The following is a 16,788-nucleotide window of genomic DNA, read 5'->3' on the forward strand; positions in this document are numbered from 1 at the left end:
CGAAATCGGAGATCAGAGTCGTGGGGTTTTTCATGCCGGTGATCGTGATTTGCTCAGTCTCGGATTCTGATGAGAGTCGAACGGAACAGAGGACGTGAAATATTGTTTAGGTTTTAATTGNTCCTGATGCTTCTGAGATCTATTAAGCTAGCTCTCTCACTGTTTGCAATGTGGCACTCTCTACGGTTAATCAATTTAGAGATTAGGATTATAAAATCTGGGAATTGTTCGTATTTGTCTGATTTGTGTTAAAAGTAAATTTGAGATTTTTTCTTGTTTTTGTTTTTGTAACGCGATGGATTTCGTGGAGAGATCCGTCGATTTGATCTCGCGGCGGATTTCGTCTAGGGATTTAGATATGAAAGAGGAATCTCCGTGTAGCTGGAGACGTATACCTTTGATGAGATCCTCGAGGCTTCGCTGGAACAAGTTGTCCATGATCGAATTTGAAGACGCCATTTGATAGGAAATGAGAACGAATCCGTGGGGAGGTATTACAACTAAGAGTTATATGATCTACATAGTCTTTGAGAAGCGAAATCGGAGATCAGAGTCGTGGGGTTTTTCATGCCGGTGATCGTGATTTGCTCAGTCTCGGATTCTGATGAGAGTCGAACGGAACAGAGGACGTGAAATATTGTTTGGGTTTTAATTGAGTTTAAGTTAGAATTGGGTCAAAATCTGGTTTTCTTTGGTTTATGTTCTATAATCGTCGGTATAACAAACAAGAAACCAACATAACTCGTGTTTGTGGGTTAATAGATCTCGAACTATTAATTCGGGGAGATACATGTTTTGAACTTTTGATTCGGGGAGAATTAGCCTTCGAACTTTTTTTTTGGAGATATATAGATAGAGGTCAAAGTTTGGGCTCTATCTGACTCGATACAATAGTTCTCATGGGAAAATAGACCGTCGGCCCGGAAAAGAATTATAAACTATATATTTATGTTTCTTTTTGTTTGCGCAGTACTATAGAGTTTTCGAATGAAGTACATGGCACATCATTAGATTGGGCATCGGGCGCTTTCATCGATAGTTTCTCACAGCCTAGTATCGCCCCTGCTCCAAGTCCCGCACTCACTTCTGGTGAGAGTGGTGGTGATTCTAGAAAATTTCTTGGCTTTTGATGATGACACCGGAGGAAACCAAACCCAAAGTTCAAACATCAAGTCTTATGATGACTTGCTGTTTTCTTTTATTTCTGTTTTAAGCAAATAATTTATACCACTGCTTCACTTCCTCTTATGTAGGAGAAGAGTGACATTTTTCTCTCTCTTTTTTTTGTCAACAAGTGACTTTTTTCTCTTTACAAGGTTCTATTTCCACGTTATTATTGGATTGATGTATGTCGGAACCAAGGTTCCCTTGTTTTCTTGTTTTAATAAATGAAAAAAAAAAAAAAACCAAAAAGAGGTAGTACCTAAAAACAAATAACGAAGAATATACAAGAGGTAACTGAAACCCCATAAATCTGATATTAGATGTTGGTTTCTTTAAATTAGTTCATACTCTACAAATTTCCGGTCCAAGTATGCCTGGTTTGGTTAAATTTTAACCGATGTAATGTTTTTATTTAAGGAATTAAATAATAGAGGAGGCGGCGCAACGTTTGAGAGAGGTCAAAAAGCCCCCAACGTTCTGATAATTTCAAAAAACGTAAATAAATCTCAGCCGTTCATCAACACGCTCCCTTCACCCTCCGATCTCTCCCCTTCGTCTTCTTCACAACATCTCTCTCTCTCTCTCTCTCTCTTTCCCCCTTCAGACTCAAATTTCAAATATCTCTCTCTCACTAACTCAGTGATTCTCGAGTATTCTCTCATCTTCTCTCATCACTTAATAACCAAATCGAGATAATGCCGTTCATCTCCGAGACTGCTAGCGCCATCAAGCGCCGATTCGGATTTAACGACCGTCCTGCTCCGTCGGAGTCTCTCCGATCTGTGCCTTGCACGCCGGAAGCTAACACCATCTCGAGGGAGAACCACACTCATCAGCCTTCGATTTACTCTTCCGCGGTTCGAAGCATGTCTGATTTGGACGAAGACGGTGCGATTTGCGCTGGATCTGCTCAGATATCGAGGTCTCAGAGCTTTGAGTTTAACGAAGATCCCGCCTTCTGGAAAGATCACAATGTTCAGGTTCGATCTTCTCAGTTGGGTAATTTGGTGATTGATGATGATTCGAGTAGATTTGATTTTTCGCTTAGCTTCTGTGTAGTAAGGCACTCTGTTCTTGGTTAAATTGGTAGCTTATACGTTTCCTGCTCCTTAATGCTCTCAATTAATCTTAATTTTATCAAATTATGTGGTTTTAACATCTAATCGAGGACTTCACTTTGACGAATTGGTTTTGATAACAATTTAGGGTTTTACGAATCTGTTGATTTTGCAGAGAGAAAAGAGAATACTAAAAGTTTGTTTCCAATTGTTTAATCGAATGTTGAAATTTTAGGTTATCATAAGAACGCGTCCACTTAGTAGTTCAGAGATTTCTACACAAGGCAACAACAAATGTGTAAGGCAAGACAATGGCCAGGCAATTACTTGGATTGGGAATCCAGAGTCTCGTTTCACATTTGATCTCGTTGCTGATGAGAATGTTACCCAGGTACTGTACTATCTTTTTGTTTCAGCGGTCCTTCTGTGCGTTCTTTTTAGAATCTCAAGATTGTTCTTGAATCTGCTTGCTCTTGTTCATTTTACTTTACAGGAGCAGATGTTTCAAGTGGCTGGAGTGCCTATGGTGGAGAATGTTGTGGGTGGTTACAATAGCTGTATGTTTGCCTATGGCCAGGTACGGTTTATTTCGTTCTCTGACTGTGAGTTTTATCTGTATTTACTTGTTTCCAGTCTGATGCTATTCTTAATGTCCAGACTGGTAGTGGGAAAACTCACACTATGCTTGGAGATATCGAGGGAGGAACACGTAGACACAGTGTCAAATGCGGGATTACGCCTAGAGTTTTTGAGTATTTGTTCTCAAGGATTCAAAAGGTTTTAGTACCTAAGGTTTTAGTACCTAAGGTTTTTGTGTATGGATATTTTTTTTGCGGTAACATGTTGTATGCTAACTTATCTGTCTTTTCTATACCAGGAAAAAGAAGTACGCAAAGAGGAAAAGCTACACTTTACTTGTCGATGCTCATTTCTGGAGATATACAACGAGCAAATCCTTGATTTATTAGATCCGTCATCTTGTAATTTACAGGTATACATACCAAAAGTATCATCTAAACTTGTTGTCTTAATGTTATGTCTTATGTGGGATTAACCAAACATCCTCTTTTGCAGCTAAGGGAAGACCACAAGAAAGGTATTCATGTTGAAAATCTAAAGGAGATTGAAGTCTCAAGTGCCAGAGACGTGATTCAACAATTGATGCAGGTAATTCATCTTCTCTTACCTATTTAACATTAGAATGCACTTAGTCTACTTTTCCAGGTTTTTCAGATTGTGACCTGTTCCGTACTACGTTTCTTAACTATAAAGTGTGATCTTATAAAAAATTTGATTTCTCAAAATGTTCTGTCTATGTTTAAGTTTCAAGCAAGTTTATGGAAAATATACTCTGAATGTAAAATGAGTCAATTTCCATGGGGAAGCCTTTATGACACTATTTTCTTGAACTTCCATCTTTTCTTTTGCTTTTATAAACTACTTTGCATGCTAGATGCTCTTTCCTTCTATAGTCAGAAAGATAATGTAAGAATTAGTTGAAAAATTTCTCATGTCATTCATTTAATTCGATATAGCTTTCTTATGCTACTCCCACAACTTTTATGTGCAGGGTGCTGCAAATAGGAAAGTAGCTGCGACTAATATGAATCGTGCAAGTAGTCGATCCCACAGTGTATTTACATGTATCATCGAAAGCAAGGTAATCAATTGCATTTAACTTGTCAAAGTGAGTTTGCAGTCTGTATTTCTGTAATTCGTATTTTGTATCTTATCAATTTCTCAAATTAAAAATTAACTTTGTCTGTGTTATCTATTAGTGGGTATCTCAAGGTGTAACTCATCATCGTTTTGCACGGCTTAATCTTGTTGACTTAGCTGGATCTGAAAGGTAAAATCAACTATTATCATTAAAAAACCGACTACCCTTTCTTTGCTTAAGTTATTCTGCGAACACCTGGAATATAGGCAAAAGAGTTCAGGAGCTGAAGGTGAACGCCTCAAAGAAGCTACCAACATCAACAAGTCTCTTTCAACATTGGGGTAAAAATACATCTTTCACAAACTTCAACTCAAGTATTCTAGTTTGTTCTTTGTTATATAGTTTTGATGATCTGTTCCCACATTTACTTTGCAGGCTTGTGATCATGAATCTCGTAAGTGTTTCCAATGGAAAATCAGTCCATGTTCCTTATCGAGATTCGAAGCTCACATTTCTGCTTCAGGTAAAAAAATCTTCTTAAATGATGAGATATCAGTATGATTTATCAAGCATGTGGCATATTTAACTATGAATCCTGTATTGTGATACTCGCTCCTAACTGCACTGATCATTGACTGACACTCTTATATATTTACAGGATTCCCTTGGAGGGAATTCAAAGACAATAATAATTGCTAATATTAGCCCATCTAGCAGGTACTTTGATACTCTGTGTCTGTTTGATATTCCATGAACTTTCTCCCTCAAATATTCATTTGAATGCATCTCATGGTCCTTGGCAATGCTTGTTTGTTTTTCTCCTTTTACTCAGTTGCTCGTTGGAGACCCTAAGTACCTTGAAGTTTGCACAGCGTGCCAAGCTTATTAAGAACAATGTAATGAAATGTTCCTTGTCATTGTTTGCTACGTCATGGATCTACTATAGTGCACTCAGTTAAACTTTCTTAATTTTGTTAAACCTAACAGGCAATTGTCAATGAAGATGCATCTGGAGATGTTATTGCTATGCGGCTACAAATTCAACAACTCAAGGTAGTTTTTCAAAAAAGACTGTTTCTTTTTCTCTCTTACAATTTTGTTGTCAAATGTTTAAAATCTTACTCTACAGAAAGAAGTATCCCGCCTAAGAGGAATGGTTAATGGTGGAGTAGACAATCAGGACATGGACACTGTCTCAATGGGCTGCCCTGCTTCTCCAATGTCTCTCAAGTGGGATGGGTTCAATGGATCATTCACTCCTCTGACAACTCACAAAAGGATGTCTAAGGTTGGAAATTGGTTTGCTTGATCTTCATTTAGCATTTGGCTTGTTCTTTACATTTCACTTGCATGGTTTGTAGGTAAAAGACTACGAAGTTGCACTTGTTGGTGCTTTCCGAAGAGAGAGGGAAAAGGACGCTTCTTTACAAGCATTGTCTGCTGAAAATGAGGCTTCAATGAAGTTGGTACGTTAGAACTAGATTTCTCTCATGAAACTTCACGTACTGTGGAAAATCAGAGGATCATAACTGAATAACGGATGATGAAAATGTCTCCAAACAGGAAAAGAAAAGAGAGGATGAAATACGAGGGCTGAAAATGATGTTAAAGCTCCGAGATTCAGCAATAAAGAGTTTGCAAGGTTTAGCTTCAGGAAAGATCTCTGTTGAAGCACATCTGCAGAAAGAAAAGGGTGACCTTATGAAGGAGATTGAGGTGCTACGTGCTCAAGTTGACAGAAATCAGGAAGTTACCAAATTTGCCACGGAGAATTTGCGATTGAAAGAAGAGATCCGAAGGCAAGACTCTTTGAAAATTACCTATGTTTATACCCTCAGCAATGCATATATTTTTTTTTATTAATGTTTAACCTTAACTTTTTACACAGATTGAAATCACAATGTGAGGAAGGTGAAAGGGATATCCTAAATCAACAGATTCAAGCATTACAAGCCAAGGTGAATAATATATCTGTCTTTTCAAGACTTGGAAAGTTTGCTTATGATTTGAATTAGCATGTAACTTGAATCTATCTACAGTTGCTAGAAGCTCTTGATTGGAAACTCATGCACGAATCAGATTCCTCCATGGTGAAAGAAGCTGGTAACCTCAGCAATATGTTCTGCTCAAACCAGGTAAGGGCTTGATTCTCTTTCATCTGTGCTGATGGTGCCTCACAAAGTCTGTCATTTTCTGGAACGCAAATAAGTTGTTATTTGACATCTTGCTTTTTTTTTTTTTTTTGCAGAATGAGGAATCAAAGAAAATTTCGTTGATCCAAGACGAGAATGAATTCCTCCGGATGCAGGTTATTCTTGCCTTCAGTCTGTCTTATCAGTCAGGGTTTATGACACTAAGTTCTCTAACTTTTTGTTTCGTGTTCCAATCTGAAGGCTATTCAAAACCGGGCAGAAATGGAATCTCTTCAGAAGTCAATAAGTTTTTCACTCGATGAGAAAGAGAGATTGCAAAAGTAATTCCACTGCACACAATATACATTTTAGTTTCAGGGTCAATTATTATGCCTCAGCTCATCTCTTTGGATTTCGCTTGCAGGCTTGTTGACAATTTGTCTAAGGAACTTGAGGGAAGAATAAGATCCTCAGGCATGGTTGGCGATGAGGATCAGATGGAGGTTAAAACAATGGTTCAAGCCATTGCATGTGCTAGTCAAAGAGAAGCTGAAGCTCACGAGACAGCAATCAAGTTGGCGAAAGAAAATGATGATTTGCGCCAGAAAATAAAGGTCTTAATTGAGGACAACAACAAACTTATAGAGCTGTATGAACAAGTAGCTGCAGAAAACAGCTCCAGAGCTTTGGTGAATACTGGGACAGATTCGTCAAGTAATAATGCTGAAGCACAGAACAGTGCAGAAATTGCTCTGGAGGTTGAGAAAAATGCGGCTGAGGAACTGAAGAAATTGGTAGGAAACCTGGAGAATCAGCTTAGCGAGATGCACGATGAGAACGAGAAGCTAATGAGTCTGTATGAAAATGCGATGAAGGAAAAGGATGAATTCAAAAGACTGATCTCTTCTTCTGACCAAGAGAAGCCTATTGAAGTTGATGGTGATGGTGCCAATTGCTCCTCTGATACTGAAATGGAGCTATGTGGGCAACTGTGTAACAATTCTTTTGAAAATTCTACAGAAGATTTAAACTCAGCAAGGCTGAAACTTGAACTGGCTCAGGAAAAGCTTTCAGTCTCTGCCAAAACCATTGGAGTGTTCTCTTCACTTGAAGAAAATATTTTGGACATCATCAAGCTGTTAAAGGAAAGCAAAGAGACTGAAAACAAAGTTAAGAAGCACCGGTATGAGTTAGGATCAATCAAAACTGTCTCTGATCAAACTAATGCAAGAAAAGAAGTTGCAGAGAAAAAGCTGGCGGCTCTCAGATGCTCATTATCAAACTTTGCATCATCTGCAGTATACTTTCAACAGCGAGAAGAACGGGCAAGGGCGCATGTAAACGCATCTTCCGATCATCTAAACCAAAAAAATGAAGAACTTGATGTACTCCGTTCTTACAAAAGAGAAATCGATGCTGCTATGGGTAAGATCCAACAATCCGAGGCAGAGCTGAAGAGTAACATTGTAATGCTGAAAATAAAAGTGGATGAAGAGAACAAGAGGCACGAAGAAGAGAAGGTTCTTTGCACGATAGATAACATTGAGAAGATCAACACTCCTCAGCGAAACACTCTGCGTACAGGCAAAGCTACAGATTTACTGAAATCCTTGGAAGAGAAAACAAAGCTCCAATCCGAGATGAAGCTTTCTCGGGAGAAATTGGCTTCAATTAGAAAAGAAGTTGACGACATGTCCAAGAAGTCCTTGAAACTGGAGAAGGAGATCAAAACCATGGAAACAGAGATAGAGAAGAGCTCAAAGACGAGAGCCAAATCAGAGATGGAATTGGAGAACACAATCCAAGAGAAGCAAACTATTCAGGAGGTGGAAGAGCAAGGGATTTCTGAAATTCAAAACATGATAATCGACATTCACCAGCTTGTCTTTGAATCAGATCTGAGAAAAGAAGAGGCGATGATTGTTGGAGAAGAGCTCAATGCAGAGGAGCTTAGAGCGAAAGATATGCACAAAACTATGATCGAGAGAGTCGAGAACGCGTTGCAAACGCTAGAGAAGAACAACAATGGCATATCAGGCAAGATCGAAGAAGAAGTAGAGAGTGTTTTGGGTTTGGTTCACGACGCCTCGAGGTTGCTTGAAGTTTCTCAGTAATAGAAGTGACTTGAGTCGCACGTTGGAGATTCTGATTGATGTGTAATGAAACATTAAGACAGTTCTTATTGTTAGAAACTCTAAATATTTTTAATATATGGAATCAAATGGAAGTACATCACTTCCTTTTCTTGCGAAACTCAGGTTTACTTCTTTACTTGACTGTTATGTACATCACTTTTATCGAACATGTAATAACTTATTATGGATAATGATCACAGTACTTGTATATTGACCTCAGGTGAAGCTGTTGGAAGCGTCAACATAACCTCAGTGAGTTGCATCTTTTTGATGCTATCCATTGTAGGTGCAACGTAGACTTTCACAACTTCAAGACACTCTATATTCAGTAAGAAATGGCTAATGTGTTTCAGCTCGTTTTCACTTCCATGATACTGCTTGATACCCAGCATCTTTATTTGGTTATTTGGAGGAATTCGAATCCCCAAGAATGTGAAACAATCCAGACCCTGAAACATCAAGATGAGAGACTACTTTAAATCAATGCCACAAGTCATATATATATATAATAATGTAAGATTTTTTCAGGGTTTGCTTCTCCATACCGAGAGAACCAGGGTTTTGAGGTTTGGTGAACGCTCTAGCAGAAGTGGCAGAAGCACTTCCCGACCTTCTTTTTTACTCGAAAACACTAAATCAACGAGGTTGTTGAACACCGGTAATCCACCTTTGCAGCATACCGAAATCACCTGAAACACACACACACACACACACACTGAATGTTTTTCTGTTCCTAACCAAAAAGATGATGAAACTGTACACTGAACTCACTTCAACAGCCGAAATAGTTAAGTGAAGGGTCTTGACGTCACGTATCCCACTGATGAGATCCGTTACATCCGCGCCATTTTGCAACTGGCCCTTGTCATGTTTAAAGAAATGAAGGTCCAATGTAGCTTTGGCAAGTGAATCCATGTGACATTGTGGAGATTCACGCACAAGATAATCAGAGTAGTAGAAGTCTACAACATTGGGTGTGTCAAATGAAACTATTCTAGGAACATCACCATCGTAATAAAAGTTATAGGTAACCGAGAGTTTCTTAATGGTTTTGCTGGATATGACGTATGAAAAGTCTGGACAATGCTTGAAATTCGTCTCATGTATTGTTAAGTCCTCAAGTGCAGGGCAAGCAGTTAGAAACACATTACAGAATTGATCATCCTCAAACCAGACTGAATCAAGAAAGAGAACCTTTAGTGCTGGGAGATATGTATCCGGAAAAAGTCTTGGGCTGTGTAGTCTTGTTCCCAGTGAAAGCTTAACCAGTGTGGTGCTGGTGAAGACTTCGGATGGGAGTTCACGGTACCATATAGTTTCAATATGTAGATGAAGCTCAGAGACACCGAGTCCCAGGGCATTGCATATCCAGCGGTCAACAACATCCACGGCAAAATGATGATCTCTATAAATTTCGTCATATTTTAGTGAGAACGTCTTTATATGGTTACCGCCTTCACGCCTTGGGAAGCCAATGTCTTATCCACAAATCATCGAAACTCTTTTTGAATGTCGGGACAATTCTGTTTCCAATCTTCAGGGTCCAAAAAGATGGAATCCTCAAAGTCAAGATTAGGACTGAAAGCAAACAGAGTCCTCCATCTCTTGGAAAGAAGTGAGGTTGAAGCAGCTTGTTTCGTGGGAAGGAAGGACAAGATTTGAACAAGAAGATCATCAGGAAGACAATCCATTGATGCCAGATTCATTTTGATCGGTAGGCGTTAGGTTTTATATAGTGAAGAATATTTTCAGCCCTCGCTAGGGTTTTTTATTAGGATGTCATGTTTAACCAACCACATGTGACATGTACATTGAGATTTTATTTGGTAAATTTTAGGATAATCATTTTATTATGTGATCTTTTTATACAGTATAAATAAAGTTTGATTTTTAAAAGTTAGTTATGAACTTGCAACCATATTAACATGTTTCACTTATACTCCCTCTATATCAGAATCTATATCAGAATACATGATGTTTTAGGATTTTATTTTGTATCAAAAATGATGATTTTCTTAGAGTATTTAATGCATTTTTATTTTCAAAATCAAATAACTATTTAATGATTTTGCTTTTACAATACTCCAAACTAACATATGAAAATGAAAACTAATTATCTTGCAGTAGTGATTATAAAATTACTTACAATACTTGTAAATTAATTCAAATATATAACTTTCGATGATTTCGGGTATACTCGATCGGGTTTGGGTACCTAATTCATTTACTAAAAGTATTCAATCAGATATTTTAAAATTCGGATTCGGATTCGGATCGAGTATTTTAAATCGGATTTCAGGTTAGATTTTCGGGTTCAGATATTTTGCCCAGTCCTATGTGGGGCTTAAAATGATATACATACGCCTAATATCATTTAAATTTATGCAAAAAAAAAAAAGAATTGAGAGTCAACAAAGTTGTTATGGTATGGAGCCGATCCAATATACTATTATAAATATACAAAGTAAGAATTCTAAGTGAAGATCAATAATGACATGAAGTAACAATGTAATGTTCCTGAAAATATCGATTATTTTGCCAGGAAGAACCGATTTGTGATACATTTTAATCTAGCAAACATTGATGGGTTTAAGCTCTAAAAAAAACTTAGTAGGCAAATCACACTGAAGTGTAACCAAGGTCCTTATGAAACCTTAGTAAGCTCATAGATGATCTCTTGTTTTGCAGGATTTTCATGACCCTCTATTATTAACATTAGTAGGCAAATCACATTAAAGCAAATCAAAACAACATGAGATTATAATTCCCTACAAAACAATGAGTGCTTTTTGAAGATTTAAGTCCTCGATTATTATTGAACACAAATAAAACTATAAAAATGAAACCTCGTTTCCTCATCATAAGTCCAAGTAACACACAACTGGAAACTCACTCACTCCGAAACAGCTTTGATATTGCACCAAGTGCCTTCGACTTTTTTACTATACTGTCACCTTCTTCTTCTGATACTCCCGCTTCCTTTTCCACGAATTCCTTAGCTTCCTTTAAATTCAAACAAAGCTGTTGTTTCTAGTTTTTATGATTGCAGATGATAATAAATTACTAAAATATAAAGAGTACACAAAAAAACTAATGGATGATGATGATTATTTGACTTGTATCTTGAGCTTGAATGAAGCTGCAGGAAGCTTCAACATATCCTCCATGACTTGCATCTTTTTGAAGTCATCCATATCAGCTGCAACGTAAACTTTTAACACTTCTAGACACTCCATATGCAGTAAGAAATGGTTAATGTGTAACAGCTCGATTGCACGTCCTTGATATTGTATGATATGCAATATCTTTATCTGGTTATTCAAGGGAACTTGAATCCCAACATATTGAGTTGTTCTCAATGTGTAACGATGCAGACCCTGAAGCATCAAGAGGATAGAGTCTACTTAATACTCATGCAACTCATAAAAGTAAGATTTGTTCATGGTTTTTTTTTTGTTTTTTGTTTTTTTCATACCGAGAGAATCAGAGTTTGTAGGTTTGGAGAACGCTCTAGCAGAAGTGGTAGAAGCACTTTCCAACCGCGTTTCTGACTCGAAAACGCTAACTCAACGAGTTCGTTGAACACCGGTAATCCATCTTTGCAGAATAGTGAAATCGCCTAATTAAAACACACACAAACACAAAGAATTTTATTTTGTTTTTGACCGATAAAGATAAAAGGTAATGAGAGACCATAAACTGAAACTGACCTCGACAGCCGAAAAAGTCAAGTGAAGGGTCTTGAGGTTGCGTATCCCACTGATGAGATTCATCAAATCCTCACCAACCGTGTCCAAATACTTGTAATTTTTGGGCAAATGAAGGTCCAGAGTAGCCTTGCCAAGTGAATCCAGATTATAATGTGAAGTTTTGTGCCCAGCATAACCAGAGAAATAGAGGTCGACAACACTTGGAGTGTCAAGTGAAGTAGTGCAAGAACGATATGTATAAATATAGTTAGAAACTGAGACTTTCTTAATTGTCTGACTGGATATATATAACATGTCTGCTGGAAAGTACATATGATGTATGGTTAAGTCCTCAAGTGCAGGGCAAGCAGCAAGAAACACATCAGATAGTTGATTATCCCTAAATTGAACTGATTCAAGGAAGGAGAACCTTTAGTGATGGTAGACATGTATGGGAAGGAACACTTGGGACGTATATAGCTGTTCCCAATGACAGCTTAACTAGTGTGGTGCTGGTGAAGACTTTTGATGGGAGATCACAGTGTGAGTTTGATGGAATACGCAGAGACACCGTGTCCGAAGGCATTACATATGCAGCGGTCAACAACATCCATCACGCCAAAGCTTTCCCCAAAGCGATCTCTATCTGGTTTATCAAATTTTAGTGAGAACGTCTTTATAATATGGTTGTCATCATGCAAAGCCAATGTTTTATCCACAAAATCCTCGAAACTCCTTTGAATGTCCGGCCTATTCCGTTTACCCTCTTCAGGGTGTAAAAAGATGGAATTGTCAAAGTCAAGATTAGGACTGAGAGCAAACAGAGTTCTCCACCTCTTGGAGAGAACAGAGGTTGAAACAGCTTCTTTCGTGGTAAGGAAGGACAAGATTTGGACATCTGGAAGACAATCCGATGAAGTCGGGTACAACTGTAGTTCACCAATTTGTTCTCCATGTTCCATATATCAAAATTTTGAAGCTGCTTTTCAAAATTGAGTCTCTCGGCTGTTGATTTTACTAGCTGCTTTAAGTTTTTGGTTTTCATATACATATATGGTGGAGGACAATGGAGCTCTCGCTAGGGTTTTATTTTTTTATTTATTTTGCCTTTTACTTTTTTTTTTTAAATTACTATTTATGCTAACCACACATGTTGATAGAAATCATACCACATAAATTTAAGGCTAATCATTTAAGAAAATACAAAATTTAAGGGTAACAAATTTTACAGTAGTCAAGACGACGTTTTAACATTTTGTTTTATTTGAATTAGGATGCTAATTACAGTAATAATCTTTTTATAATTCACTATCTCTTGTTAGTTTTGCTGATTATATTTTGTATGTTCGTGCTAATAATTTTCTTTATAAGATTTGGTTGCTTAATGTTCATTTTGCGTATAACCACGTAGAATTTGCTGTCAATGACGTGCGGTCTAAAGCTTATGAGGCGGTCTCCCCGTTTTGTGTGATGCTTGAACAAATAAACATTTTCTCTCCTGAACTAGACATCAATCGCCTGCAGCCCCGTCTCTCCTACGAAAGCTAGTAGCTCAAGCCACAGTGTAATTTTACCTATGGAAGTAGAACACAATGTTGTTCTTCACAGTCACCTTGTACTGCCTCACCAAACCATTTCCAAGCTGTTTGACAACGAGATTCGGAATTCAATTTCTGCTCCAAGACGAAGGAAGCATTTTGCCAATTTAATGCAACTTTCAACTTTGGATTAGATGACTTCACTGTTTGTGATTTCATAAATATTTGTGGCCTTTCTTTTTATTATTTTTGGCATGGTCTCAAAAACCATAGGTTTTAGCTCAAAAGGTTCCATCCAGAGACTGTTTAATAATACGATTATACGAACAAACAAATTACGAAATCTAACCTCAAAGTAGACAAGCATATATGTGTGATAACTCAGTTCTTGCTCGATCCTTAATTTTCTACCCAAGTAATGAAAGGTTTAGTTGGAAGTTGGTACAATTTGCTCTAAAATGCATGATGAGTATTCTATATCTTTCCAAGGGGGTGTTATGATTACTTAGCTTCTCGTGTAATGATTATATTTTGAAATTTGGTACTTGGATGACATAAACTCTTGTGTAAATATTTTCTTACAAAAATGGATTATACCTACTGTTAACAAAAAGAGTAGATCTCTCTATTTGGCCTTGAAAGTGTTTATATTCTATAAATTCACTAATTTTTCATCATGTCTGTGTTTGTAGCCTCGTGTTTCGTGTGTCTTTATTTAATTTTTAACCAAAATTTCTCTTGTTGTATACTATAGTAGATGATGACAAATTGAAATATTAGACAAAACTCCAAAAAAATTTAAAACACCAATAAGCAATAGGTATGTATGGTTAAGTCCTCAAGTGCAAGGCAAACAGCTAAAAACACATTAGATAATTGATCATCCTTAAACAGAATGAATCAAGGAGGAGAACCTTTAGTGCTGGGAGACATGTATCCTCATAAGACCGACCGATGTATTTTTTTGTTCCTCATAACAGATTAACTTGTGTTGTGCTATGTATGGCAAATGATATGATGCCACCTCAAAGATTCTATGAGTATAGATGAAGTTCATAGACACAGTGTTCCAAGGCCAAACATATCCAACGGCCAATGTGATCTCAATATTTGCATGTTTAATAATATTATGTGACAATTTCTTTAGATGGTTACAGGGCTTACAACCTTGTCTTTTGCTCTGTTTCGACCGTTGTGATTTTGATTCGGCAAAAGACAAACACTGTTGATGGGCCTGGGCTTTGCTTTTGTGTGACTCCAGTGGGTTATCTTCTACACATATGTTAGAATCTGAAATCACTTAGATCGAACTTGTAGATTTCGTTCAGTTTACTTTTGTGTGGTGTCCAAAATGAAGAAAGCTTTTTTTGAGGCTTGAGTTTATCTACACGAAACAAAGAGTAGACCAATATATCTGCTTTATCAGAGAAGCCACCCTACAATGATGATGAATACGAAGATTACATTATAAAAATGAGTGGGAAATGAGACGAAAAGGAAACAATCTCAAACCACTGAGAATGGAAAATAACACAAACAACATCAATGAAAGAGAGATCAAGAGATATATATCATATGTGTTGGTACGGGATTCAGCACCCCCGACATACCAAGCTAAACCAGAAATATTAATTGATTAGTTAACCGGGAAACCGGTTAAGGGCTTGATTAGGTCAACAAGAAGTCAGTTCGGCCAAAGTGTCACCTTGAAGAAGAAGGAGCCGACTTCCACTTCGGCACGGCGGCCGAATGAAGCAATGAGGCAGCTTTCCATATCTCACTTCGTCCGATAAGGAAAGTGAATATATATTGTAATCTTAGAGCATGTATAAAGAGGGGGATACTTCTCCATTGTAAGGCATCGAGAATCGAATACAATAATTGAGTTCTCCTCTTGTTCTTAGCAATAAACCCTAATTCTTTTGAGTTCTACTTCTTTATTTTTAATTCCAAGGCTTAGATCTATTTTCTAGAGAGATAACTCTATTGAATTTGTTTCCCCCCTTAAACAAATTCATTGTGGAAACCTAGTTCTTACAATATGGACATACATAAACACATCTAGTTTATATATATATTGACTTCAGAAATGCCACGAAGATCACCGGAACCCTTAGAGCCCTATCCTTGATCATGTCGTCTACAAAACCGTGGCGTATATACTCTGAGCATCCCGAGGGACAAAAAGATCACACAATGATGTGCTTGAAGCCTGCTTGAACATTCTGGAGCTTTTACCAGTCATACTCGTCTCTATAAAACTCAGCCGGTGCCATAGAGGAGGACAAAAAAGCTGGTGGCATATATAGAGGAGAACGAAAAAGCTAACTAGAATCATCAATTTAGTGTTGTCAAACAAAGAANCGGTTAAGGGCTTGATTAGGTCAACAAGAAGTCAGTTCGGCCAAAGTGTCACCTTGAAGAAGAAGGAGCCGACTTCCACTTCGGCACGGCGGCCGAATGAAGCAATGAGGCAGCTTTCCATATCTCACTTCGTCCGATAAGGAAAGTGAATATATATTGTAATCTTAGAGCATGTATAAAGAGGGGGATACTTCTCCATTGTAAGGCATCGAGAATCGAATACAATAATTGAGTTCTCCTCTTGTTCTTAGCAATAAACCCTAATTCTTTTGAGTTCTACTTCTTTATTTTTAATTCCAAGGCTTAGATCTATTTTCTAGAGAGATAACTCTATTGAATTTGTTTCCCCCCTTAAACAAATTCATTGTGGAAACCTAGTTCCTACAATTGGCGCCGTCTGTGGGGAACGCAAATCATCTCTAGAAAACTTACTCTCTAGCCCGACAATAATGTCTTCCATCATCATCGAAATCCCCGAAGCAAACCGCACAACCTCCAGCATGCTCGATCTCACAGGCATCGCATCCACTCAGGATGGCGTCGCAACACGAGGTGGCGTTTCGACTAGGCCGGCCATCGCCGTGTACTCCCGTCAGCGCGTCAACGCAACGACAAACCCGGCCGAAAATTCTGCCGAACTCCCAGTCGGGATCAGATCCGAAGGGGAGACCAACCAGGGAGCGGGGCGAACTCAAGTAGAGTTAGTCAACCTCGACACAGAGCTTACCGGTGAACAACACCGCAACGAGGAGGCTGCGGGCGTCACAGAGCAGCAGCTCGACGCACAGAACGGAGATCTCCCTGTTCATGCCACACCTGCGATCCAGAACCCGCAGGTCATCTCCATGGAGGATTTCAAGATCTTGTTCGGCTCCATGACGAAAGAGATTTACCAGATGATCTCCGATACCAATCGCAGGGTCGACGCCGTAGTGACCCAGACAAACCCATCACAAGTCTCTGCCGGACAATCGCCTAACTTGGGCGGTCTCACTCGTAGTCTCGACTTTTCGGACGCACAATTCGACAGGAGGAATCTTCCCCCTCA

At 38.2% G+C, this 16,788-nt stretch overlaps 2 protein-coding genes and 2 pseudogenes across 2 annotated transcripts in view; 2 read left to right on the top strand and 2 right to left on the bottom strand.

Moving 5' to 3' along the window:
* Positions 1,742-8,151, top strand: LOC104790669 (kinesin-like protein KIN-12E). The gene is made up of 21 exons (XM_010516450.2): positions 1,742-2,144; positions 2,458-2,613; positions 2,716-2,799; positions 2,880-2,999; positions 3,100-3,213; positions 3,297-3,389; positions 3,793-3,882; positions 4,001-4,071; positions 4,149-4,223; positions 4,318-4,405; positions 4,541-4,599; positions 4,715-4,778; positions 4,870-4,935; positions 5,012-5,170; positions 5,244-5,348; positions 5,446-5,681; positions 5,771-5,840; positions 5,922-6,017; positions 6,131-6,190; positions 6,276-6,355; positions 6,439-8,151. The coding sequence occupies exons 1-21, from the start codon at positions 1,860-1,862 to the stop codon at positions 8,126-8,128; spliced, it is 3,861 nt and encodes a 1,286-aa protein (XP_010514752.1). The 5' UTR covers positions 1,742-1,859; the 3' UTR covers positions 8,129-8,151.
* LOC104790668 lies at positions 8,331-9,840 on the bottom strand (annotated as a pseudogene).
* On the bottom strand, positions 11,257-12,424 carry LOC104698810 (annotated as a pseudogene).
* Positions 16,190-16,788, top strand: part of LOC104698811 — a 5,624-nt gene continuing 5,025 nt past the window's right edge. Inside the window, exon 1 of the mRNA XM_010414203.1 lies at positions 16,190-16,727. Within this exon, the coding sequence (XP_010412505.1) occupies positions 16,190-16,727 (538 nt within the window). The remainder of the gene's footprint in view (positions 16,728-16,788) is intronic.

Source organism: Camelina sativa, chromosome 6 (assembly GCF_000633955.1).
Source record: "Camelina sativa cultivar DH55 chromosome 6, Cs, whole genome shotgun sequence".
Taxonomy (NCBI): Eukaryota; Viridiplantae; Streptophyta; class Magnoliopsida; order Brassicales; family Brassicaceae; genus Camelina; species Camelina sativa.